The following is a 27,782-nucleotide window of genomic DNA, read 5'->3' as shown; positions in this document are numbered from 1 at the left end:
TGTAAGTAGCCAGCAGTTGTAAACCTATGCCTTTCAATGTTCTTCTATGCAGGGACGGGTTCCTATGGGTCTTTTTATGTTCTTCGTGCGTCTCGTCAATTAATTCATTCGTGGATATTAAAACTCTGGTGTTATGGCAAAAAATATTGAATAATTTCGTCCAGAAAATGTGGTATCTTACTGCACTTGGGGCACCGGTTCGGCACTGTGGTTTTCGTTCACTGCGGCACTGTTGTGTTATTTTTGCATGTATGACTTCGAAAATACACAAAATGTAAGAAAATTCGTTTCTTATCTCCGAAATTCGTTGAATAATCTTTCTAGCCCCGCAGTCAGGCCGCACCGGTGCCAAAATGTAGTGAGATACGGTTGTGAACCTGTGCCCTTCTACACAACTGACCAGAGCCCTGCCACGCAGGGGAGCACATAGCGATAACCACGACAAACAAACCATTGAGAACCAACGTCCGGGGATGATAAATCTTTATTCCATCAAATGGTAGAAGAAAGGGGAGGAGAACGCCGCTAGGTGTACAAAGACTCCGTGTGTCTACGGGGGGAGGGGTGGTACACAGTACGTTGTCATGTTGGGAACTGTAGACGTTTCTACGGGCTATATCTGTACAGTATACGTCACATTTCCAACCGAAAGAACGGGAACAACAACTGGGTTCTCGATAAACCTACATACACTACAGGTATGATACGTGTCAAACGGCTACACTACCACATGCTGAATAAAGAACAAAGATACATAATAATATATAATATAAAGTGAACGGATAAAATCTCCTTAATCATAGTTTGAAATTACACTTTAAGGTGAAAATATATACTCCAATATGCATAGCAAGAAAAGACGTCATCTCATCATCGAATAATTATTATCTCAACAATACATACAATATGAGGTTCTTTGGATGTCAGCTCGCGGAAAGGGTCGGCCTCGGTGCAAAACTATATCCTTACAATGGACAAACGGTAGATACGAAGGAGCTGGTGTAAACATAGCAGTCGATTCGTCACGATGGTCATAACTTCTAGCTACAAGCGTGCTTGATTGTACGAAGAGAGATCGACAGCAGTTCGTCTTCTGGCCACAAACTCTCACCTAAACTATCTTTGGTTTGACCAAAGTAAACCGCACATTGCACCACTTCTGGGCCCGGTTTCAAACACACAAAAATATAAAGGGGACGAGAACAAGTAACGTTGTACAAAACGTAGCCATTGTGCACGCTTTTCATTGCACGGCTGTCGAGACGAAGATGCTACTACCACTGAAGAATGTTTTTGTGTCTAGGTGTCTAGGACTTCGCTCGCGTCTTCCCCAAAACTAGGAGCTTCGTCAAAGCCAGAATTCGTAGAAGTTGAAAAGAAAATTTACATTGCATCGTCAACTTTGTCTGTTCACTGATTTGTCAAAAGGGAGCGGTAAAATGATTGTGCACGTTGGCGTTGCCTTTGAAAAACTTTAGATAACCTAAATTTGTCAATGTGTAATTTTCCCATAAGTGTTATCCTGTTTTGTTTTCTTCGTACAAAAGATAGCTCGAACTTCATGCGCTGACGATGCACACATGGAGGACACAAACATGTAGTATTTCTCTCGGTTTTCCAGCTAGAGGGGAATGATAAGTCTCTTCCTCCTCGTGTCCACACAACAGCTCCCTTTGGTCCGTATCAACAGCTGTCACTCTGGAACTTCTGCAAGTGTCACGAGGAAGGAACGCACGACGGCAACGTCACTGCATGCGTCATGGCGCTGGTCATGAGGGGGGAGGAGGACGGGGGGAGAGCGGGGTTGCTGAGGGTGGAGGCCGCCACGCCGCTGGGGTTTAGGGTGAGCTGGTGGGGTGGGGGGCCTACCGTGAGTGTGGACACCTCTCCCATCACCCCTCCCCCATCGTCACTCCCGCCCTGCCCGCCCGGATGCTGCAGCTCCTTCCGCTTGGCCATCTTGCGTTGCTTGGCGCGCCTGTTCTGGAACCAGATCTTGACCTGGCGCTCCGACAGGCCCAGTTCGTTCGCCAGCTGAACCTTCCTCTTGATGGTGATGTACTTGTTGGAGTAGAACTCCTTCTCCAGCTCCAGGCGCTGATGGTCGGAATAAACCACCCGGTATTTATCCTTCGTCCTCGTCTTACCTGGAGAGAAGCAGAAACGGAAATATTAATGACTGATACACCGCTAAGGTTTTCATTTCTAAAACATGACATGTACAAACAAATATTGTTGTACAACTTGTAGAATATTCAAGAAAGTAAGTACAATTTACAGTTTTGCACCTGTTAGTTGAAGTGTAGGAAAGTAACATGCATAGAAGATCTGAACACGGACACGGGGTGGGGATTTGAAGTGCTATTACCTAAGTGATGTTATCATAACCTAACGTCTGACAATCTTACACTTGCAGTGATACATTCCTAAAAGACATGCATAAAAAAATTCTGTCTGTCCCCATTGACTAATTTCTCCATGGCAACTTCAAAATAACCACAGAAGTTCCCGGATGTGTGCGAGCGCGAAGCATGCTGGGAGGTGAGGGGAAGGGATGGCGGGATGTGTGGACATGATGTAGATATTTGACAAGTGGAACATTAGGGAATAAATACTCGCCATCAGGGCCTAGAATCTCACATCTGCCGCCATCCTTTCTGCCCTGCGGCGGCATGCCTCGCACGGACAGCACTGGGGAGGGATAAACAGTCAGGTCAGAGGTCAAAGCCAAGGCGACACATCGAACGTGGGGACTTTCGTCGCAAAACAGTATCACAGCACAAAACAGCAAACAGAGATTCATTTCCCTGGAGTCATTCATGGCAACATCCACTGCTTTGGTAACTTGACAGACTTGTACACAGATCGTGTATGTGATCCCACAAACAGAACACAACATTGTCGCCTCCGCATACCAATGCATGTGAAGTTAATTTTTCACACTCCATATAGTCAAGTGCAATATCAGTGTACGTTTTCTCCATAGAAATGGATGAAGCGTGGATTTATTCCTCGGTTACAATGTCTTATGAAGTCCAGATCACATGAACAATAGAGAAGAGCCAGTTTGGTTTCATCCACTTGCTCTTTCCTTTTCGGTCAATGACGACTTTTACAATTCATGCACACTGATACCGCAACTAACCTCTGACGACCATTGCACTCTCTGTCATTAGGTTTGGGAAGAATCCGTGATTGACAAGAAGAACGCGTATAACGTTACGGGTAGGGGAATTGACAGGTGTGCATAACTACAGGTGAATCCCTGCATCACAGGATCTCACAGGTGTGTTCAGATGAACCCATACTTAACAGGTGTGTACATGTGAACTCAGGTGAACCATGTTTTCATTTGGGTGTGGTTCTTTCCTTTCTCTTCACCATAGAGGCCTCATTTCCGGCCAGAGACAGCATGATGACGTAATTAGGATGGATGAAGAAGGATGCCCCCCTCCCTCAGGCCAAAAATGAAACAAACGTGACAAGCACCCTTTCACCGGACAAAACCACAATTTTTTTTTCAAATATTATCGGGTTTAGCGACTTTATCTACTCAGATAACTTGACAATGGTATGTTTTCATGCTAACACCAGGTCTATACCACCCACACTGTGCAACTGAAGTAAACAGTCTCAATAATTACAGGTTTGTTGTACATCAGTACACTATAAATCAACCGGGAAGGTCTCTTCTTCCGGTGGTAAAAATAGCCACGTCTTGCACTGCTTCCTACCGGTAATACAGTCTAACAGGGTGTGTTTACGTCTTTGTAAACGACTCTTTTAGTATCCACACGCAAAACAAAGTCATATCAGAGACTGTACTGTAGTTATTAGCCCTTTTCTTGATTGCATTTTTTCCGTCGCTGTCTTACAGGGAAACTGCAAATGACTACAGTTGCTACATACATGAAATTCCCAGTCCTTCCACTGCCACGTTAATGGAAATAGCTATCAAATAGTTCTATACAACACACAAGTACAAATTCTTATACACGTAGTGCACCTGTGTACTATGTATACCCCAGGGACCCCCCTCCCCCGTCCCTGTCATTTCTAGAAGAGTAGGTAGGGGGAGCAAGTGCACGTTGGAATTATAGATTGTCCCCGACCAGACCGGACTGTTTACACTTGAGCCATAAACCAATCTCAAATAAGATATTTACGACCTCGGCAAAAACTGACAAGGTACAATTTGTGTTATCGAGTTGTGTGGTGTTTCAGGTCAAAAGTCGGCCGATTCTTGACAATAATTGCCAAGTCGCTCACTCAGTAATGTTCTTGGCATTCGTGATATCTTTGCAAAAACCAAGAAGGTTAAAAAAAGAATTCTAACCTCCTTGTAAAAACTAATACGGTGGCTGAAAAGAAAACTCCTCTCCAAATGGCCAAACAAATGCTTTGCACTCCTTAACGGTCCTTAGAAATGCTCTCTATTTTCTTCATTATCTTCCATTTGAATACTTGGTCAAAGCATTGAAAAAATTGTATGATTGGAATTAATAAGATATCGGAGTCATGATAACTCATCAACCGAATGGCGGTACATTGTATTAGAAATCAATGTTTACTATTATCGAGTTTACAAACCAGGACTCTAGCACTCCATGTATGGGCTACTCAGAACAACATGCGAAGTTTAAAACGAGATATTCCTTCTTGTATAACCACGTGCGACAACACAGCGTGAATTACAACTTCAGAGCTCTGCATGACCTTCAGGTACCAGAAATGACAGTGACCTGAGCTGCCTAAATTGGAACTGGACGTTCCTACCTGCGCCAGAAGAACTGCTCTACTCTACTCTATATATCCCCGAAGCCTCTGGCGGGACTCCAGCCGGTACGAGCGGGCAGGTCACAGAAGTAGGCGACAATCGGCAATAAGAATCGCCCGGAGGTCGCCCTGGGTAAATCAGCCCCGGGCGGCGGATGTTTCTAAGTTGACAACTTCATTTCTCTAAGTTCCTATTTGTGTACAGCCTTGAAGACCGATAATGAACCAAAGTGCTTTTCCGTGTACATTTCGCTGAAAACCGAAAAGCCCACATAGGATTTCAGCCTTCCTTTCTTCAGGTTTTAATTAAGCAGTCCGCTATACAGACAGCAAAAAAGCGGTGCGAACTACTCTCCACAATTAGGCTATCGCTTGTTCTTCTTCTTGTTTTTTTTTCCGAAATGAAAACCCCTTCATGTCAACAAATTAGAAATAATTGACTACCATGCACCGGCGTTTTACTCACGCAGAATATTTGATTGCTTCGGCGAGAGGCGAAAACAGTAATTCAAAATCTTTGCGCTCTACATTCTAATTTTTCTATGAATGGAATATCGCTTATCATTGATAATATCAGACTTACGTTTGACTCAAAACTATTTTGCTGTCATTACATTAGGAACCATTACTCCTCCAGATAAGATGAGCTGCGCCTTTAAAACACAAAAGCGGGAAGTCTACCCGCTGAGAGAAATGGAAATTTATGTGCGCCATTTTCCTCGGCCTGTTGGTGGACACCCGCCATATTGTAGCGTGAAATGGCCGCAGAGTGGACACCTGTTCCGATAGTGTCCGGGCTGGACAGAGGTGTAAAACAGTGAGCGATTGTAGCGGCTAACATGACAGACGGCTTCACGCAGTTATAAATCTAACCCAAGTCCGTCTGTTTAGACCACTGTTGGCTTGAACGGTTTCAGAGGGAAGACTTGTCTCCACAGTAGTTTTTAGGTTGGCTGAAAAATAGTAAGAATTTGCCAGAAAAGATGAATACCCCAGTGTAAGCTGCCGGAGAAGAATCTAAATAAAGTCAAACTCTCAAAGTCAAAGAACAAATTGACAACCTTCGCCAATATTCTGACAAACCATTCATTCATTTTTGCTTGTTAAGTTGTTTCGATGGTTTTAACGACAGCAAAAAAGGTTGGTGGAGACCAGGTAGCTGCTAAAAGGGTTCGCCTTTTCTAGCCCGACCTTCTCTTTTCAGACGAACTTTTTACGATAATCCGCTGTGTCCTCGCTGTCATTTGAAGGGAGAGGGAAGGAAGACAATTGGGCTGTAAATTTGGCTCTATTTTAATCCCTCCTGACGCGGTGTGTCACATCATATCGATTTTACAACCGGGCGAAGATAGTTGGTCTTTGTTTTCATTGGCGGAACACAAGGCCAGGGGTGGAGTATAAAATTGTCCTGACGTTTTAGCTGATAAAATCAGAATCCTTGTAGGATTTCATTACGGTTTTCACGTTTCCGTTGATCTTTATCAGAAAGTAGGTAAATCCAGACATTATGACTTTAATGTTCTATTTTGAGAAACTGACGTCCCGTTTAGAAGGTGCCTGTCATCTTGTCTGCAGTCACACGACTCAATTTGTAGCCTGTGATGATATGATCTCATCAGATGCCCTCCCCGCTAATGTTGTCATTTACAATACCGTCCCCCAGCGGGGGGAGTTTTAGAGCCGCTATTTTCCCCGTGTACCGTCCCAGCTCACGTTCTCATTGTTTACATGACAATCCGTAATGTCCCGTGCTTGCTGCCGAGCTCTCTAACCCAACAATGCCGGGTAGTAACGGGATTCGTCTCACTAGTTTGCGATGTCTTTTTGGTGGACGTAAATTGAATTTTCCTTTGTTGTTACTGGCGACAGCAAATAAAGGGGACAGTAAAACACAGGTCGGGCTGAAGGCTGGCATCTGGACGGCCTTGTACCGACAGCACGCACAGCAACATCAGCAGAAAAAAATCAGGAATCTATTTCTATCATCCATACAGTCAACTTTAAAAAGTTCTAAGATACGCAATACATCAGTTCTAATTTGGCTTTCAACTTGGACAAATTCGCGTTGTTAATTTTGTGGATACAAGTCGAACGGATAAAACAGTAATATTTTCCGTGGTACACTGCCTAAAGTCTCCAAAGTAGAGTAAACAATAAAAACAATCGGGATAGGCTTTGTTCCTTGTCCAAATCCCGTTGCTTCTTGTCTGAAGTGACTAGCAAAGTATGCATAAAATGTCGCAAAAACGGTTACAGCAAAACATCTTTAATTCCCGTTCACACAGCCCGTCTTTGACTTGTACTAGTTTCAGCCAAACCACCCAGCAAAACAATATTCGCTCAGTGACATTCTACTACAATGTCCTCATTTCTTTTGCCATAGAAACTAGTAGAACATGCAACAGAAAAGACATCCTGTGTGACAAAACCCTCCCCTGATCGACGAGCGATGATTCACGGAGACAACATATGGTTAACTGGGTAACATGTGTGCGGACACTCCCGTATAATGGACCGGGTAGACACACGTCATGTATCATCCAGTCTACAGTGTTGTGTGGCGTTTTGTTATGTTGATACGGCAAAAGGAGTTGTGACCATTCCTTGTACCCACAGCCTTGTGATTGTACGAAAAGTATTTCGTTGTTCAGAGAAAAAAAAGCTTATCTATTTGACAGGTGAAGAAAAACAAGTGCCGATAAAAACACGTACACTATATCCAAAACTAAATCTAGATTACAGTACCTACCTAGCCAAGAACACTATTCTACTTTGGTATATAAATATGTGTACATATTATATGCATACTTTAACCAAGGAGATTTCTGATTGCTTTAACATACTATTTGTCCTAAACATGTTGCAATTTTTCACTTCTACACGTCTACCTGAGTCGCCAGAATCGTACATTAGACGAACAGGTACTCATTTAGGAAAAGCATCGACGTTCAAGCGAAGATATTTTTTGTTTCGGGTCAAGTGAGTGAATCAAGGAGGCATATCTTCTTGATTTTCGTTAGCGTAGATTTTGCTTTCCAGTCACAGCTTGCATACAAAAAATAATAAAGATTATTAGAAACTATTCTCACCAAATACATGAAGCGCTCACAGTGTAATGGAGGTCTTGACTTATTATCCAGCTCAAAATGTAGCTACTTGAAATTATGAGTCATTATTAACATTATGTTGAAACAACGACATTATTCTATATCTAAAACACTTCGGTAAATATCATATGCGTTGCCAGCTTTTGACTAGGATATTTAGTATAACTACAGTACGTAAATCTAACTACTTGGGTGCTAAAGCGTCTAGGTATTTGAGTGTGGACTAGTTGGAACGGCAGGCCACGTTTTGTGTCAGGGCGAAAGATTCATGCACACCTGGCGAAAAGTTATTTTCAAAACGCTCCCGTTATCTTGTATCGCTCAGAAAACCTGTAAACTGTCCCGGCTTTCTATTGGTTTCAAAAATGATACCTTTTTTTTTTTACAAATTTAGCTCGAACTTGAATAATGAAATTTGCCCCTTTTTGCCATAAATTCAACCCATCTGCATATCATTCCAACGTTTGGAACATTTTGTGAGCAAAGTCTTATTTAGTCGTCCGGTCTCTGGGTTGTTGTTTTTTCACTGTAACTCCGTGTAATCACAGGTCTTCAAAAGGACGTGCAAATTACGCAGTTCAACTCAATTTATGAATAAGAAAGGCAGTGCCAATAATTGGGAAAAGACAAATTCGTTCCCATATTTACGGGTGAGATAAAAGTATTTCTTAATAAACGTCGATAAAGGTTAGACATAAGATAGCAGTAGAGTAACAGTTACTATACTGAACGTCTGAAGCAACTTGATAGATTACTTAATAGAATTTCGAAAAGGCCACAAGTTTCACCGTCGCATTATCACTGACAAAAACATCGAGTGCTGTCTGAAACGTCTGACCATCCCGTTGCTTTTGTAACTGTAACCTTATAGATCATTTCTCTACGAAAGACTTGAGTGGAAAGATGGATGAAGTTTGACAGTCTGTCCACACGGCCTCAGACACTACAGGCTCCCAGTCTGCTCCAGATTTACAGAGAACAATAGTTTCGTCATCTATCTGACTCGGGTTTCCCTCCTGTCGGGTAGAAATGGGAGAAAACTAACAGGAAAGTGTAACAGGACTAAACAGATAACTCCGGGAGGAAAGGCTGCGGACTAGTACTGGTGGTCAACTCAAAAGTCAAATTTACGAGAAACTTACTGACAGGTGGCAGAATCCAATAGTATCACTCATTGGTATCACTGTAACATTCGTGAAAACTTCTACAGCAATTGTTGATAATTCTTAATATAACTTATATTCCTGGCATGACGTCACGAAAAGAGTGTTTTCTTTGAAACATAATTCCTTTAAAGGAATACTGCATAAGGAAAATTTAGACTAGAGGGGTTATGGGTAAATTTGTTGTTCAATATATCATGTATCTTGGTAAAACATTGGACATGACGATCGAAGTAAGAATCCTGACAATTAGGAATCGACAAGTTTACTATTATTATTGTTGTGTGTTCCTAAAAAAACAAACGTGCGACATATGGTTGTGAGTTATAACTTCAGCATACACGTTTTACTCAAGGTAGATTTTTACGAGCGCCGCTGAAGGAACCCGGGCCGTCCTGTTGCTGTACTTTTACTAGTTTCAAACTTTCATCTTTCTATCTCAAAGCAAGGACAGGACATTCTTGCTCAAAGTAAGAGCGATACTGTAGTACTTTTATACTTAACAATCATCAAGTATAGTGAGATCACACTGCATTATGCCTCTTTGATGTACAGAAAACCGAAAAGACATCGCACAACATGCCACACAGCAAACCGCCGAACACAGTCCCTTCTCCAGCTTTAGTACAAGATTGACAATTTTATGGAGGGTTTCAGACATTTTTACAGACCCAATCCTCTCCATATCGTCTCATTTGCCGATATTTTGGGTGAAGACTGTGAGATACAGGCCTGACAGGGCACAGTTAAGGCCCTATCTGCGACTAAGCGCATCAAATTGGGACAAATTAGGCGAAATAAATCGAATTATGGCGATACGGCAGGGAGGAAAACGGAAAGATCGGGGTTTGGTGTGTTGCTTTCTGATTTCTAATTTCACTAAATCGTTGGAAAGAAAACAGATAAAAACACAGAATTTGCACTTTTTTTATATTTCTTTGGCTAACAAAACATATGAGGCGTTACACATATTGGGGCTCATTGAAAAACATTTTGTACTGAAGTCTCAAAATTTCTTACGAGAAGGCGTAGAAACAGTGTTAGAAACAGCAATGTTTTGTGATTAGTTTCTTCGTTCGTACAGATCTTAAAATACGTTTACTGATTCACGATATCACACATCTGTTTCAAACTTTCTATTTGAAGGTTATCTTTGCGGCATGTCGTCTGTATCTTGGATCAAGGGAACAGAAACGGAACTGCACGACAGTTGGACAAATTGAGACAAGTTGTTGTAGAGATATTCCACATCTTGTGTGGTCGTGGTTAGCGCGAGGTATCGTCAGTGTGGTCTGCATCAGACACCGATTGTCCAGACCATTTACTTTCCTTTCTGGAACAAATAACAGACTTTATCTAGGGCCGCGCGGGTTTGGTATGACTGACCCACTCTCTCCCCCTCCTCCTGTATATTTCCTGGAACCTCCGTGCTTTCGGAGAACACCGAGGGAAGAAAACCGGGAACCTCGTTTCACGAGCGTGTCCGTCTTCACAACTTTTTATTACGGAGAAAGCGGTGTTCAGGTTTGTTGTGGTCGAGGCCTGAGAAATGCCCCGCAGTCTGTGACATAAATCCTCGGCGCCACAGCGACGCCTTCCCGCCCATCAAGACTTCTTTGTCCGGAAGCCAATCGGGTGAAATTTGGCTGCTCGTTTCTCTTTTTCCCAGGGATAGCAATAAATTTCTTTTTTGAGGGTTTCTTTCCCGTCCGCTCCCAGAGCCTTGGTCGGCATGTTTTGATGCTGCCTGGGAGATTGTTTACCACGATGTTTACTTCTTCGATTTGCGTTCCACAGTAGATCTTGGTTTACAAACAAGGAAAGGTCCTTTGACGCACCGTGGCCAAATAATCAGGGCTAGCGCTGCGCTGATAGGACGCATTGTGGCGGCGGTGTAACGACACAGGTAGACACGACCACCGCAAACACCAATAACAACTCTACAAATATTAGGCTGTTTTCGCAGTACAAATAAATTGGCTACACCTCTCGGTGATAGTCACTGTCACCGCCGAGCTATCTACGGCTTCCCGCCGTCGGAAGGATTAAAGGAGCCACCGGGGGTCGATGCTTTGTCTTTCTAATGCAAAATGTATGTTTTTCTTGTAATTGGGTGCAATACTACCGAATTCGGCCAAATTTGCAAGTGACGAAAGGAATTTCTTGGCTAGTGCAGGCAAAGTGGTTTTTATAGAGACATACGCACATAGTGGGAGAAAAAACAGCATGGAAAACAACTCTGACACAGCTAGAGCAAGGTGGAAGCCTGGCACTGCGGAATTCCCATTAACAAACTGTCAGCGATCCCAGACAAAAAATGGTTCATAGTTGACTGTGAATTTTGCGTTCGGGGTCCCCTTCAGTGTAGACAACTCCCGGGCCTGAGGGACTTGTCGGCATGAGCCACAGAAAAGTCGCCCCTCCCTCGCTTGGACGCGCACGAAAAGAACATGAATGGGTCTCAGTTTCCAACAACCCATTGACATGTATGTCGTGCGGAGATACAAGGGGACGGGACGTGTACCAACATGGCGGAAGACAAAAGGCGACGAATTAGGTTCGGTTGATAGAAGAGGTGCAATTGCCCTGGTGGCACGCCTCCTCCTGACAAAATACGCACAGGCGAGACGCCACAAGGAGCGGGACAAGATAGCTGTAGCCGGGCTCACATGGGCACACACACCGCCTTATGTTATAACTATACCATAGCCGTCAACATGCTGATACTACTTCAAACATACACTTCTTGTCTCTGAAAGATTTTGAGTATGCGCAATTCAAAATAAAAAGAAACAACAACGTTTTTCTTTCAATGTGAAGAGACTTTCTTCTCAATATCAAAACTCCGTATGATACCGCTTGAAATTAAGTGTTTATGTTCATTTGAAAATAAAAATGTTTATAAATATTTGATAACGCTTTTCCATTTCCGGAAAGTGACCCACTCCAGAAAATAATGGAAGACGAGTAGAAGGTAGGCGTTACTCAATCATAATCACTGGAATTTTAACAACTTGAGCGAAAAATAGACAACAGGAACATTTTATAGCTTCTATTGTGCTTTGCCAAACGGAGAATGGCTTCCATGTGTTATTTTCATTTCAGGCTTGATGTGTCTGTTTGTGAAGTATATTCAGATTGTTGTTATATCAAAATGTATATAAGTGAGTGTTTTATATTGTTGTCAATGTAATTGCGATGGCATGGTTTCCCTACAGTGCTATTGAAGGAGTACGCCATGCCCGCATGTCTAGGTGCCCTAAACTGACGACAAGGGGTCCCAAAATTGCCCGCCATTTCTGCCAAATAGCTCGAAATGATATCATAAAAGCTTCAATACGTGTATCATCAGTAAGTGTGTGTTAGAGGCGGAGTGGTCTTACCTGGGGGAGGACTTGTGGAGTAGTTGCTTTTCCTCATCCAGTCGTACGGATTTCTGCTGTGCTGTGGTCTCTGACTGTTGGTAGAGTTGGTCGTCACTCCCGACACGGCAGGGCTGTTGGCCTGGATGGCACCGACGGGGACGGGGTAGTCCATCCCGGGGAAGGCTGTACAGGACCCGGTCGGGCCGGCGGTCAGCCCTGTCCCCGCCGTGCAGTTGTACCCGCGACCGTCCCATTCCTCTGGCCTCTGTCCGGCCCCGTGCGAGCCGAAGGCTGCGGCGGACTGCCACGCGGCGGCGGCGGCCGTCTGCTGTAGGTTCTCGCTGGCGTTGACGGCAGGCGGGACCTGGTACTGTCCGTACTCCGCGGGGTAGGCAGGGTGCGCCGTGGCGTAGTTGTACGGGTTCAAGTTGTAGCTGCCCTGGGAGGGGTGACGGTACATGGCGGAGGGAGACCTGTCCGACACAACATGACACAAATACATCGTTACCAACTGACGGCCTGGTGCGGGCGGGCTGACGGCACAGGCACGGCGGACACCCGGCGTCGGAGGCGCGGCTGTCAGTCTCGTCTCTAACGAGCTCGCCGTGACAAACCAGTAGCACAATCGGAAGACACAATATGACTTCCCTTTGACATGATTGACGGCTGTTTACCCGTGGTATTTGAAATTCAACACCGTGACGTGACGTCACAAGATGGAACCAAAATTGAAAAATGTACCCATGTCTCCGATAATGAGTGTTTTATAGTTTTCTCGGGGAGACTTTCCCGGTGGAACTTAGCTCTTTGTACAACCGGATCTCGCACCTACCTCAAAATCTACAAGGGGGAAATACCGAAATATGACGACTTAATGACATTATTTTGTTTGTGACTCGACAGTAAACAAGAAAACTTTGTTCTCGTGGGAGGCGAAGTGCACAACAACGACAAAACAACAGCTGTCCCGAGCAAGGAAAATCGTAAAAATACCGCCTTTTGGGGGCCCTCTCTTGGACAAAAACACTTCTACACACCGCATATAGCGGGTTTCAGTTCTACATACCTCCCAGAAAAATGCCGGGCTTTCCAGTGTTTACAAAATGACCTTTTAAGTGTAGAACATGCAGGACTTTTGTTCGTGCGCGGGAAAGACCTGCACATAGGGAACCATTCTCCGCCTGTACTGAGAGACCCTGCATGTTTACGTTACCCTGGACAACTCATTGAACGTCGCAGCAAGACTACAGCAGATTTGGTAGCCAACAACCGGGCCTTTTACAGCCAGGTTTGGAGAGGTTTTTACAGCATTATTTTACAGCCCTCCTCCATGGAAGGGAAAAAAGGCGCGTGGCACGCCGTAAAACCATCGGGACGTACCTCAGTGCAGGGCGCGCTCCCTGGTCCACGGTCGGGCGGCGGCAACTCGTCAGACCTGCGGGCGGGTCCTGCCTCCTGTCGCAACGTTTAAGTCCGGTCCTTCCCGCCTCGCGGTGCGGCTACGAATCCTCTCCAACCGTCTGCAATGTTTACCAAGGCAAGGCATAAGTTTATTAAGTCTACCTTTACGACCTGAAACGATTCGGCTTATGCGATAGGCCGGGCCGGTCACCTAACTGCATTGTGTGGCTGGCCCTTATCGATATGTGCCGGCGGCTTGGTGGATACACTGAAGTCACGCCGCGGGAATTATGTATTTTCCTTATTAACATCAAATTAAGTAGAGAAAGGTGCGGTGACCTCTACCTGGCGGAGCACTTCGCGACCCTACATTTGTCAGGGGACGGGACATGAATGTCAATACTTTGTCTGAAGGTATGTCTGAAAATTCCTGCAAGTTTTGCTGGAGAAAACAATGGGGTTTTGGGGTTGTCGAGGCCAGCTACGATTAGCACTGACGTGAGAAAAGTTTGGCATTGTGGCGCGTCACTTTGAAGCCAGCCCGCCAGCCCCCCGGCGACCCCCTTCTTCAAAATAAATTTTCGCACCCCACATAGTTGAATTTCACAATGAAAGGGACTTTTCATATGTACGGCTTCTGTACAAAGGTCTTCGGGTCTTACAGAAAACTCTGCTGTTTTACCGCTATGGGAAAACCACGGAATCGGATAGATTACAACTGTCACAATGATTAATAAACGTGTTTATACATTTTCCAGCAAATCCTTTATTAGACTACAATATAGGTGACATCAAGGAACAGAAAAGACAACTTAAAGCCGTCAACGCCCGAATTTCGGCGACGAGAGGCGTTTATTTCCATGAAAATGTCGACAAAGGACGCCGACAAATTTGTCCGCAATTGCAAGACAATGGCGCGGCTATTGGCATGAGAATGGGCTGTATGTTTTCTCTGTGTTTTTGGACTTGCCGAAAAGGCGATTTTCCTTGTCTCTTTGTTGTCTCTGAAACTGACACTAGTGCCGGGATATTGTTCAACTGTCCATGCGATATGACCCACTCATGTAGGCGTGGGTCGATATCGGATATGTGTGCCACTCTAGCTCATCAACAAAAAATGGTCGGGAAAAAGTCATTTTTCCGCGCAGTTCAAAATCTTACAAACCTAAGTCCACACCCTAGTCCATACCTCTTGTTTTACTCGAGTATTACAAAACATAGTTAGAAGAGAACAAGCAATGTTTGACCGAAATTTCGTTAATTTCCCCCACCGAAATCTCGAGGAAGGCTGTATAAATTATCCTTGTAAAATTGTTCCCATAATGTTAGACCCGATTACCATAATGAATATCACGGAATATACTTCAGTATCCTTTATGTTTCATTTAGCGCGGTTTTACCTCTAGAGTGTGTAGATTTTTATGTCAGGACGAAACAATAGACATAAAACGACCGATCAGTGCGCTTTGTAATTGTATCACTAAGAGTTTATTGACCTGGCATTAAAACAGGTCCAAACTCCCATTTCTGATAGGATATATCATAAATCGGTAACCCGGGTGAAATTTATCTGTTAGTTCAGTAGAATATAGTTACAACTGCGCGGTGTGTACAGCCTGACCATTGCGGAATGTCCCGTGTACAGTAGGGACACCGTGCGGTCACGGCTCTCAGTCTGATCACAGACTACAGCGTGCCAAATGGACCAGAAATAAAGCCTGTAATACCGAAATTGTGAGGTACTCGCTCAAGTCACAAAGCACAATGAAAACGGACAAATTTTAACCAACCGTTTGCGAAGCAATGAAATTTTACGATCCCCCAAATAATAGACTGCTACTCACCTTATAAACTCTTGCTATCAATGGTGTCAGAGGTATGTGGTATTCCCTCCTTTGTTTTATCTTTTGTTTGCAGAAATACGCCGATATTAGGGTGTTAAACCTTGTAGGAATGACCGTTGAACACAAGGTGTGTCAGAGAGAGCGTCTCGGAGCTCCTACCCGATCTTCTCACCTGAGAAAATACCTGTGACCGTCAGGTGTAGCTGTCTTTTGTCGGTGCGTGCGGGGAGGGAGAGACAGGCCCCTTGTCTGCTCGCACGACGGTTTTTATAGAGACAAATAACCGGGCAGGTTGTTATAGGTGGCGGGGAAGGGTACTGCAAACCCGCCTGCCCTCCGTCTCCATGGTGACGGCTAATAAACTCCCATAAAAACGGCATGATTTAAGACAGGTACAAGTTTACTTTTACCAACGGTAAACACAGCGTACCTCCAGGTTAGCGTGGACAAATTTCCGCTTGTTTTGGGTCCGCCGTTTTCCTTTTTCTTCTGCGTTTGGAGAAGGATGTCTGCTGTTTTGCAATTTGCGAGAGACGCGGTCTCTTGTATACACATGTCAAGGCTGACATTTAGCGTTAGTTTTCGTTCGCCATCAGTTATAAAATAAATACACTATTCCTGTAAGTTACACAAAAGGCTTCATATTTTCTTGATCCGCAATAGAAGGAAAATTATGCTACTGAAGTGAAAGTATTTCAGACTTTTAGGAAAGGAGGGAGTAGGATAAAGTGTTCCATACCCACCTGTTCGTATTTTGCTTGGTGACGTTCAAAGTAAATCATGAAAGTATAAGTGATTTTTTGTCAGAATGTTTTCAATCCAACCGTGCTACATATACTTCTGTTCGCTACGCTAAATTCTAGTTATCTTATTTCTATGGGAAAGGGAAATATATCTAGAGTTACTAGAATACGTTTGCACACTTTTTCGTGGCTACTTCTTTAAGAAGTGGGAAAAGCTGTGTGAGTCCCACCTGTGTGTGTTGGTGCAGGTTGAAGGGGCTGTTATCTCCGCTACATCTCTCAGGTATGTGGGAATGTTGTATCGGCGCAAATATCAACAAAAGCCTATATCTTACACAGGGCAGTCACAACACAACTTAAGATGATTTGACATTTCTTGTTTTTCCAACATCACCTGAATCCTGACTCAAACTTGTCGGGAAAGTAGGTGAAGGTTTTCTTATCATGATCAAACAACAATTACCCAAAGAAATCAAACATGAACCACCAAAATTATTCTCTTACTGTTTCTAGTAAATTGTACTGTTTCTACTATAGCTAGAAAGCGACGAGAAGTTGAACCTATGTACATGTAATTTTAGCTCGTGTACGTTGTATTTATTATCAACTTTAAGCCTGTTTTCTTATGGCCTGTACGTAGTAGCCCAATGTGTCAAAAATGTACAAAGTCTTTATTCATCTTATTCAATAGTTAATGAAACGAAACCTTTTTAAGTAGTAAGGAAGAGTTATAAGAATATCTAAATTTCTTTCATTTCAATACAGTTGATTTTATTTCGTATACCTTGTATTTATCATCAAATTATAACCTGTTTCGTTGTGACCTGTACGTAGCCCGGTGTGTCAAAAGTGTACATGAAAAGTCTTTCTTTATTCTATTCCTAAGTTACTGAAATGAACCCCAAAGGTACCAAGGAAGAGTTACTTAGTATAAGAATATTTAAATGTCATTCATTTTGAAACGGAAGAGTTGAAAGATAGAATCAGTGATACAAGATATTGTACAGACCGTCCAGGTTCCCCAGCGGAAGCCATACACACAGCTTTTTGCTTCATCCTGTAACAACAGGTATAATTAAGGTGTAAAACGAAATTCTCACATACACGACAAAAGCACTAAAATAAACTGTCTGTCAGAACAGTCCATAAACCGCGCAGACCGTCTTCTCTCGCTGACATCGCGTGAAATGGACAGCATTGCGAGAAGCTAGACTTTCCACCAGGTGTGCTATGTTTATATTTTGAAGTCCCTAAGTCGAATTTTCAATTCTTCTGTACGTTTATAGTTTTCAGAAGAAAAATCAACTTGGTATTTAATTGAATTATTTATTCAAGATCTCTTTTTTTGTGGCGAGTTTTCTTTTTACTTTTCATTACAATTTCCCTATTTTACAGCAATATTACATGGTAATTCGATAGTACTGTGCTACACTATTTGAGAAGACTTTATCGCTGTATTATGTAGCGGGTTTCTTGGAAATGCTCCTTGTTCAGCGTCGGTGTAATCATTTTGTGTCCTCATATTTTCACTACCAGGAAATACATGTACTCGTACTACTACCAGCATTTTCTGTTAGAGCACTTATACCTATACACTTTGCAAACTGGATTCCTGGCATATTTGGGTCTAATTATGATATAAAAAAGAGTAAAAAGGCATACGCACAGGGGTCCTGTAGATCTAGAGGTAACGAATAGGTACAAATATTATATTAAAGCTGGAAAACAGGCTAGATCGCTGCCTCAAGTTACATGTAGGTGAGAATGTGTCATATCCTATACTTTGTGGCCGATTATGGCTGAGCAAAATGTGTTCCTTTTTTTCATTTCGCTGCTTGGAGACCCGCTCAAATGTTGTGTTATAATGTCCTTAGTTTGACGTATTGTTGTTGTTCGGACGCTCGCTCTGTGCACCGACTCACAACAACAACAAAACAACAGGAACGAGCGAATCCAATCAACGATTCTGAATACAGCATCGTTCAATAAAACCATTACTTGGTCCTGTTTCCGCGGTGTCCGGGGGCAGACCGGGTGTCCTGTCGGACCATTAGCGGGGAGTGTGGCGCCAGTCACGGCACACAGTCACCGCCGCACAAAATGGACGACATACGCACGGGCTCGTTTATACAGCACAGCGTCGCGCCGACCCGTCCCTGGGGGCCGCCCGGAGAAAGTTTTGGACCAGCCGTCCGGTTGTCAGGGAGAGGGGAAGACTCTAAACTGAGGACCACCAAAGACTTTATTGGCGTTCCGCTCGTGCCCAATTATCTTGTTGTTGTAGCTGCTCTAACGTTTGGAATGGGGAGGACAAAAGGAGGCGACTTCGCCCCGTGCTACGAGCGGTGCTTAGCAGTGGCGACAGAATGACAGTCACAATCCGTAAAATGTTTTGTGGCACAGCTGTTTATTTTTAGAGACTCGAAGAATGATCCCTTGTTGCTCTTGTACATGGAATGATCAACACTGAGCGGCGTTTGGTATTGAAACCCGAAGGATAAGTGTACCGGACGATCTGTTTAGATTTATTAGGATTAATTGATTCTCCTTTGTAGATAACAGTTTAATAAACAATGTAATCAATCTAATGAAAACGAGATGTCATGTTAGACACTGACTGAGTAAAGGAACCTACAAATCTCTGGTTGTTGCAATGAAGAAAATACATGTACAACATAACTTTATGATATCTTCGTCAATGCTTTTTTGGGTGTACATTACTTCATCTTCTATATGTTAACGTAATAGTCTCTTGATGCATTACTGAAGTGAAAGATAGTTGCACAAACTCAGGGCATGGTACAGTACCAACAAATCTTTGATGATAATTATGTTATACTATCATTTATAATGAAGAACATGCAATGCATAAATATTAAATAATATCGGTATTTCTTCTGGCGTATGCGTTTCTTTACCTTTCGTTGGCTTTGTAACATATGCGAGTTTTGTCACGAACTGACGAAGACTGAAGTGAAAGAAAAACAAAATGCTGTTCTAGCTATCAACACGATACATATTTTTGAGATCGGGCCGGGGTCTGGTAACCTGATTAAATCTCGCTTATAGCAGCTCGCCCAACATCCACCGGGAGAGGCCAGTTACAGCCCTGGACAGCGGGGTTTGCGTTACACAAACTAGTAAGCAGGCTAAGCTGATGTCTTTTTAAAGTCTAAAATACAAGCACCAGATGACAAGGACCTGAAAAGTTGTACCCGCGTTGCTATTGCATGTATCACTCAAACAATGAGCGACCCGGCTAGCATACTGCTTTGCTACGTTGTATCTCGTAGTAACGGTAGATTTAACTAGTCGTCTTTTCCAGGGAAGTTTTCCGAGATGTCCTTGGTCGTATCGAGTTGTACAGCCATGAGTATCCAGTAGCTATAGACGTTTGCAGTATTTTGATTTATAAAGTATCCAGAGAAAGAGAAACTGAAATGCATTTATAGACATAACAAGAACTGTGCTACATAGAAGAAGGTGGAAGGTGTGTGTTGTTACTACAATATCGTATCTATCATATACTAGTAGTCTACAAAGTGTATAAAGTGTTACAGTAAAATTGGATCTGTTATACATCAACGAATCATATAATTACACGACCAATAACACGGAACTTCAGTCTGAGCGAGAATGTCCTTGGTCTGAGCGTAGTCTAAGCTTGTTTCCACTGAATGAAAATCCAACAGGGCGCACAAAATTCCTTCTTTCGCTGGGACTTCATATGTACATGTGACGGCAAGGATGTTTCAGTCCGGTTGAAACCACCTTGGTTTATAGGATCGTCATGAAGATATGAACTTTCACCTTTACAGTTTTGACCGAATTTCAAAACACTCGGCTCTTGAAATGTTGACGGTGTCTTAACACTTTCATTGGCTATCAGCACTATATCAACATGTCGATTTTTTCAGCAGATGCTTTGTGTACGCAAGCTTGGTGTACGGCATGGCTGGGTTTAAAAAACTTCAGAAAATGCATGGCTGGCCAACAGGGCAATAAAAAGATAACAACTTCTTCCAGAGCTAGAAATAAAAGATGGCTTCAACTGAACTAACGGTCACATGTTTGGCTGATAAGGAATGAATGTGTTCAAACGGTTTGAGACTGGACTTTAGCTTAGCGCTAAGCTTTAGGTGAGTAGTTCCCTCCCAAATCGTCTCCTCCCTATCGCGGCAGGTGATAACCTTTAAGCCTGCGGGGCAATCTGGAGATAAGGAGGGCCGCGAGCTGGGAAATTGGATTTCTCCGCGCAGTGGCCAGTGCTTGTAGCTGGGATTATATCTCCATCCAACTTTGATATGTCAAGTGCCTTACAGATGTAGCCTCGACCAGACTACGTTTGTACCAAAAAGCAATAGTATCATTTTGCGAAAGAGTGTGATTTTGTAATCTCCAAGCAGATCCTACGGTGCCATGATATAGTATCAAAGCTGGCCAAGGAGTATAGCCGGCCAAATGGAGTCAAACGGGCACCTACGGTGGGTTTGATACTATATTACGCCACCGTGGATCTGCTTGGAGATTAATGATTTTGCCGGACAGAGAAATAAGTGACCTAGCTCTTGGGGCCTAGTCGCATGTGTCGTGCGAGGACATTGTTGGGAGAGCCGTACATAAGTTGTACAAGGTTCAGCCGTTTGCTACTGAAAAGGCTCTCTTAGATCCTTAGGTGAATTTTCGAAGATCCTTCGATTCTTGTCGATGACGGTGGCCAGTTTTGTCCACACCTTCTTGAAGCTTCTACGACATCAAAATCGCACGACGGCCGATGTAACTGCGCCGTTGCCAACATTTAACCTCTACCAGGCTCCACAGGTCGCTGGAGAAATAGTAAAAATTGGCCAAATAAGACAGAAATTGTAGTACAGTTTGCGACCTAAGCCAACACTCCTAGGCCAATCAACTCCAACTAGACTTTTATTCGATATCCTAACTAGGCCAAAGTCCCGTTATTCGGCCAGGCGGGAGCCTGGTAGAGACTAGGCATCATTCACCATACTTCACAAATTTCTACCATACAAGTTCATAGTTTGCTTTTTTCCAGAAACCAATAGAGTGTGGTAGAGGCTATCACAGGAGTGCCAGTGGCGAAGTGTCGCTCGTTATCTCGGCAGTTTGGGTAAGATTTGTGTGAGAGTATGCCGTCCACGTTTGCTGAGTTATTGCCCCCATTCCGCTGCTAGTTTTACGAGCTAACGCGGAGCTAAACTGATATTGATGCGGAGAATGGCCCCCATCTGCCATTACAGTATGAATTGAATCATGAGTGTTACTGGGGGATTATAGACTCACACATCACATAATTAACAGGCATCAAAATCGACATATCTCTCCAAAAACACGTCATAAACCTAACAGGGAGGGTCTTTACTCGTCTTCTCGGGGCGGAGGGATATTCTGTGCACGTATGTGGAGCGGTGCACGTCTTTGTGGGGTTATTTTACGACAGAGTCCAAACCTTTCCGTCCTGTGAACGTGTCGTACTTATGAAAATTAACAACTTCCCTCTTCAGCACCTATAAAATCAAACGGGCAGTCTGAAGCTTAACAAGGGTAATAACTTCTCTATTGTTAGACTGATAAAGCGGACAGGTAAATGCGTAAGCACGTAAACCACTACATGCACATCGCATGATTACAAAAGACGAAGAGAAAATTCTGATAAAAAGTATTTTTGATGTTGCCTCCTTCAAAAGTTTGTATACATTTCATATTTTATCTAAATATGACATGTAAACAATACATACACCTTCATTACCTTTGCCAAGAAGGTTATATTTTGGGTAGCCTGTGTATGTTTGTATGTATGTAGAAGACCAGCATAACTCGAGAACGCCTGGATGGATTGTATTGATATTCGGTATGTGAGTAGGTCTTGATGAGACCTGGAAACGATTAGATTTTGGGCCCCTAGTTAAAGTTTATCTTAAGTAGATTTATTAAACAAAATAATATTTGTATGTTTCACACTTTATGAGAAGAATCCAAACTATGCCTAGAGCGACAATTAAATCAAATCTAGATCTCCTATTTGTTTGTTTTTGTTTTGTTTCTGGTCATATATGTTGCAGGAGGAAGCCGATAACCCTTGATAATGTGTTTGGCGGTAGTGTGTACACTGGGGACAATCTGGTACCTTGTCTGGACCCGCGATCTGCCTGCAAAACCAAGGCTCATATATCATGCGGCATGAGGCGTTTGTTCTATAATGATTTATGGTACATTATTAAGTGCTGTATTTCATGTGTCTGGAAATTCGGATTAGCCAAAATTGATTGAAGCAAATTTTTTTTCTTACTTTCGAATGGCAATGCTTCATGTCAGACATTTTCAGATTCTTTTATCAATGTGGATTTTTAAAAAAAATATCTATGATTAGCATTGATTGTTTAATTTTTGTACTTTGATCCGCTGAGTATCTCTCCAAACGATCCATCTGATTGTCCATCTCTTTATATATTTATGGATATGTAAAACGTAATTCATATCTATAACTTTTCCTGACATCATAATTGTGATTGTTGTGTACTCACATTCTCCGATGACTCAACTGATGAAACATTACAAATGACAACATATTTTCAAAATTTTCGTGAATCTGTACACAACCTTGATCTGTACATAATAATTTACAATAGCACGATCAGAACCAATCAAAATACAACTAACATCCACTATCCACTGGGGCGACGACCGCGTTGCGATCCAAACTGGATTTGATCCAAACCATCAACAAGCTCCCTGGTTAAAACCCTTGACTTCAGAATTGGCATTTTATCTAAAATGTAAAAGTGTGGCTTAAATTTAAGAGTCAACATGAAAAGTGAACAAAAAGTCCTTTTCAGTAAATCCTTCGATGGCAGGGCGATCGCACAAGGTCGTCGACCTTGTGAAGGTGGTTTACATCAGTGTTGTATCTAGTAAATTTTATTGTCTTGTAGAGAACTATAACTTGGCCTCTGACGTCACGATATCCACTATCCTCAGCTGACAGATCTTCTTCACCTCCTCCACCCCAGCGAGCGTCTCCTCCTCCGCAGAGTGCTTCAACCGCTCCGTCAATCCGTTCAAGATGGCGGCCTTCTTGTTCAGCCGGGCACAGATGACGAACGGGAAGCCGAACTTGACCTTGTACCTTAACCAAGGAAACAGAAGGAAGACTTCAAAACAAGAGACTAGAACTTTCATAGCAGACAGCAGGAACTTGAATACCTGTATTCATACCTGAACACTGATCTCCAAGATCAAATAAGAGCTTGCGTTGAATGATTTTGGAATTGGCTTTTGACTTGACGGATGTGGTTTTGCATGTATTATAACTTTATTGTTTGTGTAACTTATGTAACTGTATTTATTTTCTCGCCTATGTATTTTGTATTGCCCCTGCAGTATGCTAGGGTCACATTTCCAAACCGGGGCCCGGCCGGGCTGTTTGCGGGAAAGAAAAACATAGAAGTGTATATCAAGAAATATACAAATTATGCTCAGGGCTAATTTCATTTATAAGTTTTATGTGTTTTGGTATGTTTTATATCGTACCTTTTGTTCCCGCAAGCTGCCCGGCCGGGCCCCGGTTTAGAAATACGATCCTACCTTTAGTTCATGTTGAAGCGGAGACCCATTTGCGGTACTAATATATGAAATAAATGAATACAGAACTGCTGTTTTTTTAAGTCCGTGAGTGTACTGAGTAATCTTAAGTTTCATGTATTTTGTTGTCTTTTATTGCACGTATTGTTCTCGCAAACTGCCCGGTCGGGGGCCGGTTTGGAAATGTGAATGTTGACCCATCTACTGTGTTCTATGATAGAATAAATGAATACAGTACTGCTAGTTTAAGTCTGTGAGTGTACTCAGTAATTTTAAGTTTCATCAAGGAGCTCCTTGGTTTCATGTACTAGTATTTTGTTGTATTTTATTACACGTATTGTTCTTGCAAACTGCCCGGTCGGGGGCCGGTTCGGAAATGTGAATGATGACCCATCTACTGTGTTCTATTATGAAATAACTGAATACAGTACTGCTGGTTTAAGTCCGTGAGTGTGCTGAGCTCGTCCTGAGTGAGCTGGTCCAGCCCGGCAGACCGCTGCTCCTGAGTAGACTCCGCCGTGAGCTGTCCGGCCTGCGCCAGTCGTCCCGCTAGGTCAGGGTGGCAGCGGAGAACGCCTTCTTTACCTACAGAAGTGAGGGGAAACTGTAGTACTAATGTCCTGTTCTATGTTATATCATGTATTCTATCGTCTTTGGTACTCTCCTAGCAGAGGTTAGGCTCCGGCTGTTTTATTATTACCCTTTTAGACGTTTTATGGGGCTTTCTATTTTTATTTAGGCCGCGAGACATCAAGAAAACAGTACAAATTAAAAAGCCCGATGAAAAACGCCTAAAATCGTTTAAGAAATAGCCGGAGCCTAACCTCTGTATATAACCCTGATAACGTTTGTAGTCAAACCAACAGAATGTAAATATTAATGATAACCTTGACCTATTGTTATAATAAAGTAGTTAACAGTCTACTGTCTATACTAGTACATCCAATCGTCAAGCAGCTGTATGGTTTTCATCTTGTAGTTTGTTTTTCGAGTTGTGCACTTTGGTACAACGTAAGAGCAGAAACCGACTTGGTCTATGTTGACCTTGACCTTAGATTAATATGTAGAACATGCTGTATGTATGTATGTATGTATGTATGTTTGTTTCTATCTACCTGTCACTGCTATTGTTTCAATAATTTGTTATGCACTGTTTCTAGGATATCGGTACCGTTATATCAACATTAGCAATACGCACACGTGTTGACAATTCGTTCAATATTATTGGACTGCACGTCTGTCACCTTTCTATAGTAGATGACATAGTCATAAACTGATATCCGTCAAACATACATATTTGAAAAATAGCAACAATTTTTTACTGTTCGACTTTTCCATCATTTTGCAAAACATTTGGTCCGACAAGACAAAGTTACACAATTGATCAAAGAGGTTATATAACCTCCTTGTTCAGCGTGATTTCATCCACTCCCGCAATACTACACATTTTTTTCGGAAGTTTCCATCAATCGATCAACATATACGTTATTCTCCAATCACCTGTTGGGAACGATTCGCACACAGAGAAAACAATGGAGTACAAAATAGAACGTCTGTCCAGGTAACTCAGGTATTGGCGCGCCTTTGATGTCGGCTGCGGCAGGAGTAATGGCTTGTCATAATGCAGTAAGGCGGATCTTTAAAAACGCATTGGTGAGTCTGTGGCCGGGCCGTGATGACGCAGGCACGCCGCGCCGTCGGCACAACAAACCTCCCCGCGCGTTGTCTGCTTGTACCCGGAGTTGACACGGCAAACTTTCCTATCATTTCTCCCCCCACTTACATGCGCAATACGCCGATAGCTTTTGTTCCCTCTGGAGCGAACATCAGAGGCACCGCCGGCTGTTTGCCAAGGGTAAACCGTGGGGAGCGATTTTATGTGAAAACTTCATGTTTGCTCGAAAACGATACTTCTAAATGAGAAGGCTGGCTGTGTGCTTAGGGGCAGGACCAAATAGACTTGGATCTGTTACAACAGACAAATACGTCATCACTGAGCGTGAGACTTGGAGAAATGTATCCCCTGTCCTGAATACTTTATTTTATTAACAAGCACAATTCACCTATTTAGTTTTCGTTAATATGTATTTTTATATGTCCAACGTACCGTTAGAAGACAGTGCCATGGAACAAACATACCCGAGCACAATTTAGTGACTGTTTCTTCTTCTAGTTTATAATTTGGCAACACGTTGAAGGTATTCCATATAGGTCTGAATCAATGAATTGTTACTCTAGGGGGTCTTCTCACGAAGTCTTTATTTCTAACAATCAGAGTCGACGACAGTATCAATATTGTTTTCTACATAAAATAGTCAATTCGCGCAGATAATTCGCGACTTCAATTCAAATGTTGTAGAGTCAGAAGAAACATTTGTTATATATCTAAAGCTAAAAGATTCAGAACCTTGGAGTCCTGTTGTGTTGTAAGAATGTTCCCACCGTGAGCGTCCCCCAGCACGCGATATCAGACCGTAAGGAGTTTACAATACGCTGAGCGGATTGATTTACAACGATGTCAAATAATCATGTTGTTTGCCCAAATGTCAGAGGTCAACAGCCGAAGTACTCAGGAAATTCAACAAAGTGGTTGAACCGCTCAGGAAATTCAACAAAGTGGTTGAACCGCAGACAGGTGCAACGCGAGGGGAAGGAACTTTTACTACCGTTCTACAAATTACTTAGAATATAGATGATTGATACGTTTAACATGTATGTCTACACACACAACCAAAGTTGTTCATTACAAATGTTTCTCAAACGTATTAACAGCACATGGGTGAATAAACTTTTGTAAAGCTTCTCTACAGCCGCCCAGCCACGTCGAGAGTTCGAGGCAGTTTTATTTTCCTTCCGCGAGAGAAAGTAGTCCGTTCCATGACTCCGGGCGTCAACACGCGTTACAGAAAAGCTTCCTCCTGGAGTATATAACCCCGTATCTACTTAGTTTCACATCATTTACAATATTTTAGCTTCATTCTTTACTCCGATAGTTTTTTAAACTGCTGTTTCATCGCAATCCCTTAAATATAGCGACTCGAAAATAGGTGATTTTCGTGTAGATTCCCCTCTTGTTTTCACCCTCGTGTAGATTTCAAACCAACAGGAAATTTAGTGTACATGAAAAAGCAAAAATTCTACTTTCCGGCGGTATACGATTCATTATACATTTCAAGTGCGAAAAGCAAATGCCCCCAATCCGCGCGAGGCCATGTCATTTAGGAGCGGTCATTTTGATTCCAGAACGCACCACATGTAAGCAGCGCGCGTGCCGCGGATTGGCCCATTTCTCAAAGGTTTCGGTCGACAAAAGGTTAGCTGCGCCCTGGCTGCGGCCGCGTTTTTTTTTTCGAAATCTCGAGAGAAAAGTGTCCGTGACTTCCCTTTTAATTCATAGCTTATTTATACTGATCATACTGGGAATATTTTCAGTTTTAAGATGTCTTCTTATTGTTCGTTCATATGATATGTACTTGGTGTAGTTATTGTTTGACCTAACGTTACAAGTCAGTTAAAAAAAAGTTCTTCAAAGTTTTCAACCCTAATTTTGTCAAGCGTATCATTACCAACTTCATACACTTACCTCTATCTACGCACTCTTCTACACTTTTTCATTTTTCTCAAGGCATTTATGATAATAGCAAGAGGTATCAAGGTTTTTCACTTTGGACTGATATCTTATCAAAACTGCAAGAGGTCGTCCTGCGATTGCGATTCCCGATTTCAAACCTCACCAGGATTACCCTATGCTTAACTAACAACATTTCATACTCATACAAGGTGTGAT

The 27,782-nt window shown here is 42.8% G+C and overlaps 2 protein-coding genes across 5 annotated transcripts in view; both read right to left on the bottom strand.

Annotated features, from left to right (window-relative positions):
* Positions 1-466: 466 nt before the first annotated feature.
* LOC118418954 (homeobox protein CHOX-CAD-like) lies at positions 467-15,946 on the bottom strand. Of its 4 annotated transcripts, none has more exons than XM_035825099.1 (5): positions 15,657-15,946; positions 13,792-13,931; positions 12,430-12,884; positions 2,620-2,691; positions 467-2,147 (listed from the first exon to the last, which is right to left on the bottom strand). In XM_035825099.1, exons 3-5 carry the CDS (start codon positions 12,869-12,871, stop codon positions 1,717-1,719), a joined length of 945 nt encoding a protein of 314 aa, XP_035680992.1. In that variant the 5' UTR covers positions 12,872-12,884; positions 13,792-13,931; positions 15,657-15,946; the 3' UTR covers positions 467-1,716. The 4 variants fall into 4 exon arrangements, with proteins under 4 accessions (XP_035680992.1, XP_035680993.1, XP_035680990.1 ...); XM_035825100.1 differs by lacking the exon at positions 15,657-15,946 and adding an exon at positions 14,158-14,175; XM_035825097.1 differs by lacking the exons at positions 13,792-13,931; positions 15,657-15,946 and adding an exon at positions 13,478-13,772.
* A 7,037-nt stretch (positions 15,947-22,983) lies between these two features.
* The window catches only part of LOC118418955 (2-oxo-4-hydroxy-4-carboxy-5-ureidoimidazoline decarboxylase-like), a 16,929-nt gene continuing 12,130 nt past the window's right edge, over positions 22,984-27,782 (bottom strand). The window contains exons 2-3 of the mRNA XM_035825102.1: positions 24,427-24,580; positions 22,984-23,540 (exon numbers count right to left, since the gene is read on the bottom strand). Of these exons, the coding sequence (XP_035680995.1) occupies positions 23,351-23,540; positions 24,427-24,580 (344 nt within the window). The 3' untranslated portion in view covers positions 22,984-23,350. The remainder of the gene's footprint in view (positions 23,541-24,426; positions 24,581-27,782) is intronic.

This window comes from Branchiostoma floridae, chromosome 7 (genome assembly GCF_000003815.2).
Source record: "Branchiostoma floridae strain S238N-H82 chromosome 7, Bfl_VNyyK, whole genome shotgun sequence".
In the NCBI taxonomy this organism is placed as follows: domain Eukaryota; kingdom Metazoa; phylum Chordata; class Leptocardii; order Amphioxiformes; family Branchiostomatidae; genus Branchiostoma; species Branchiostoma floridae.
Note: the sequence above shows the minus strand (reverse complement) of the source record. Positions and strands in the feature narration are given on the sequence as shown.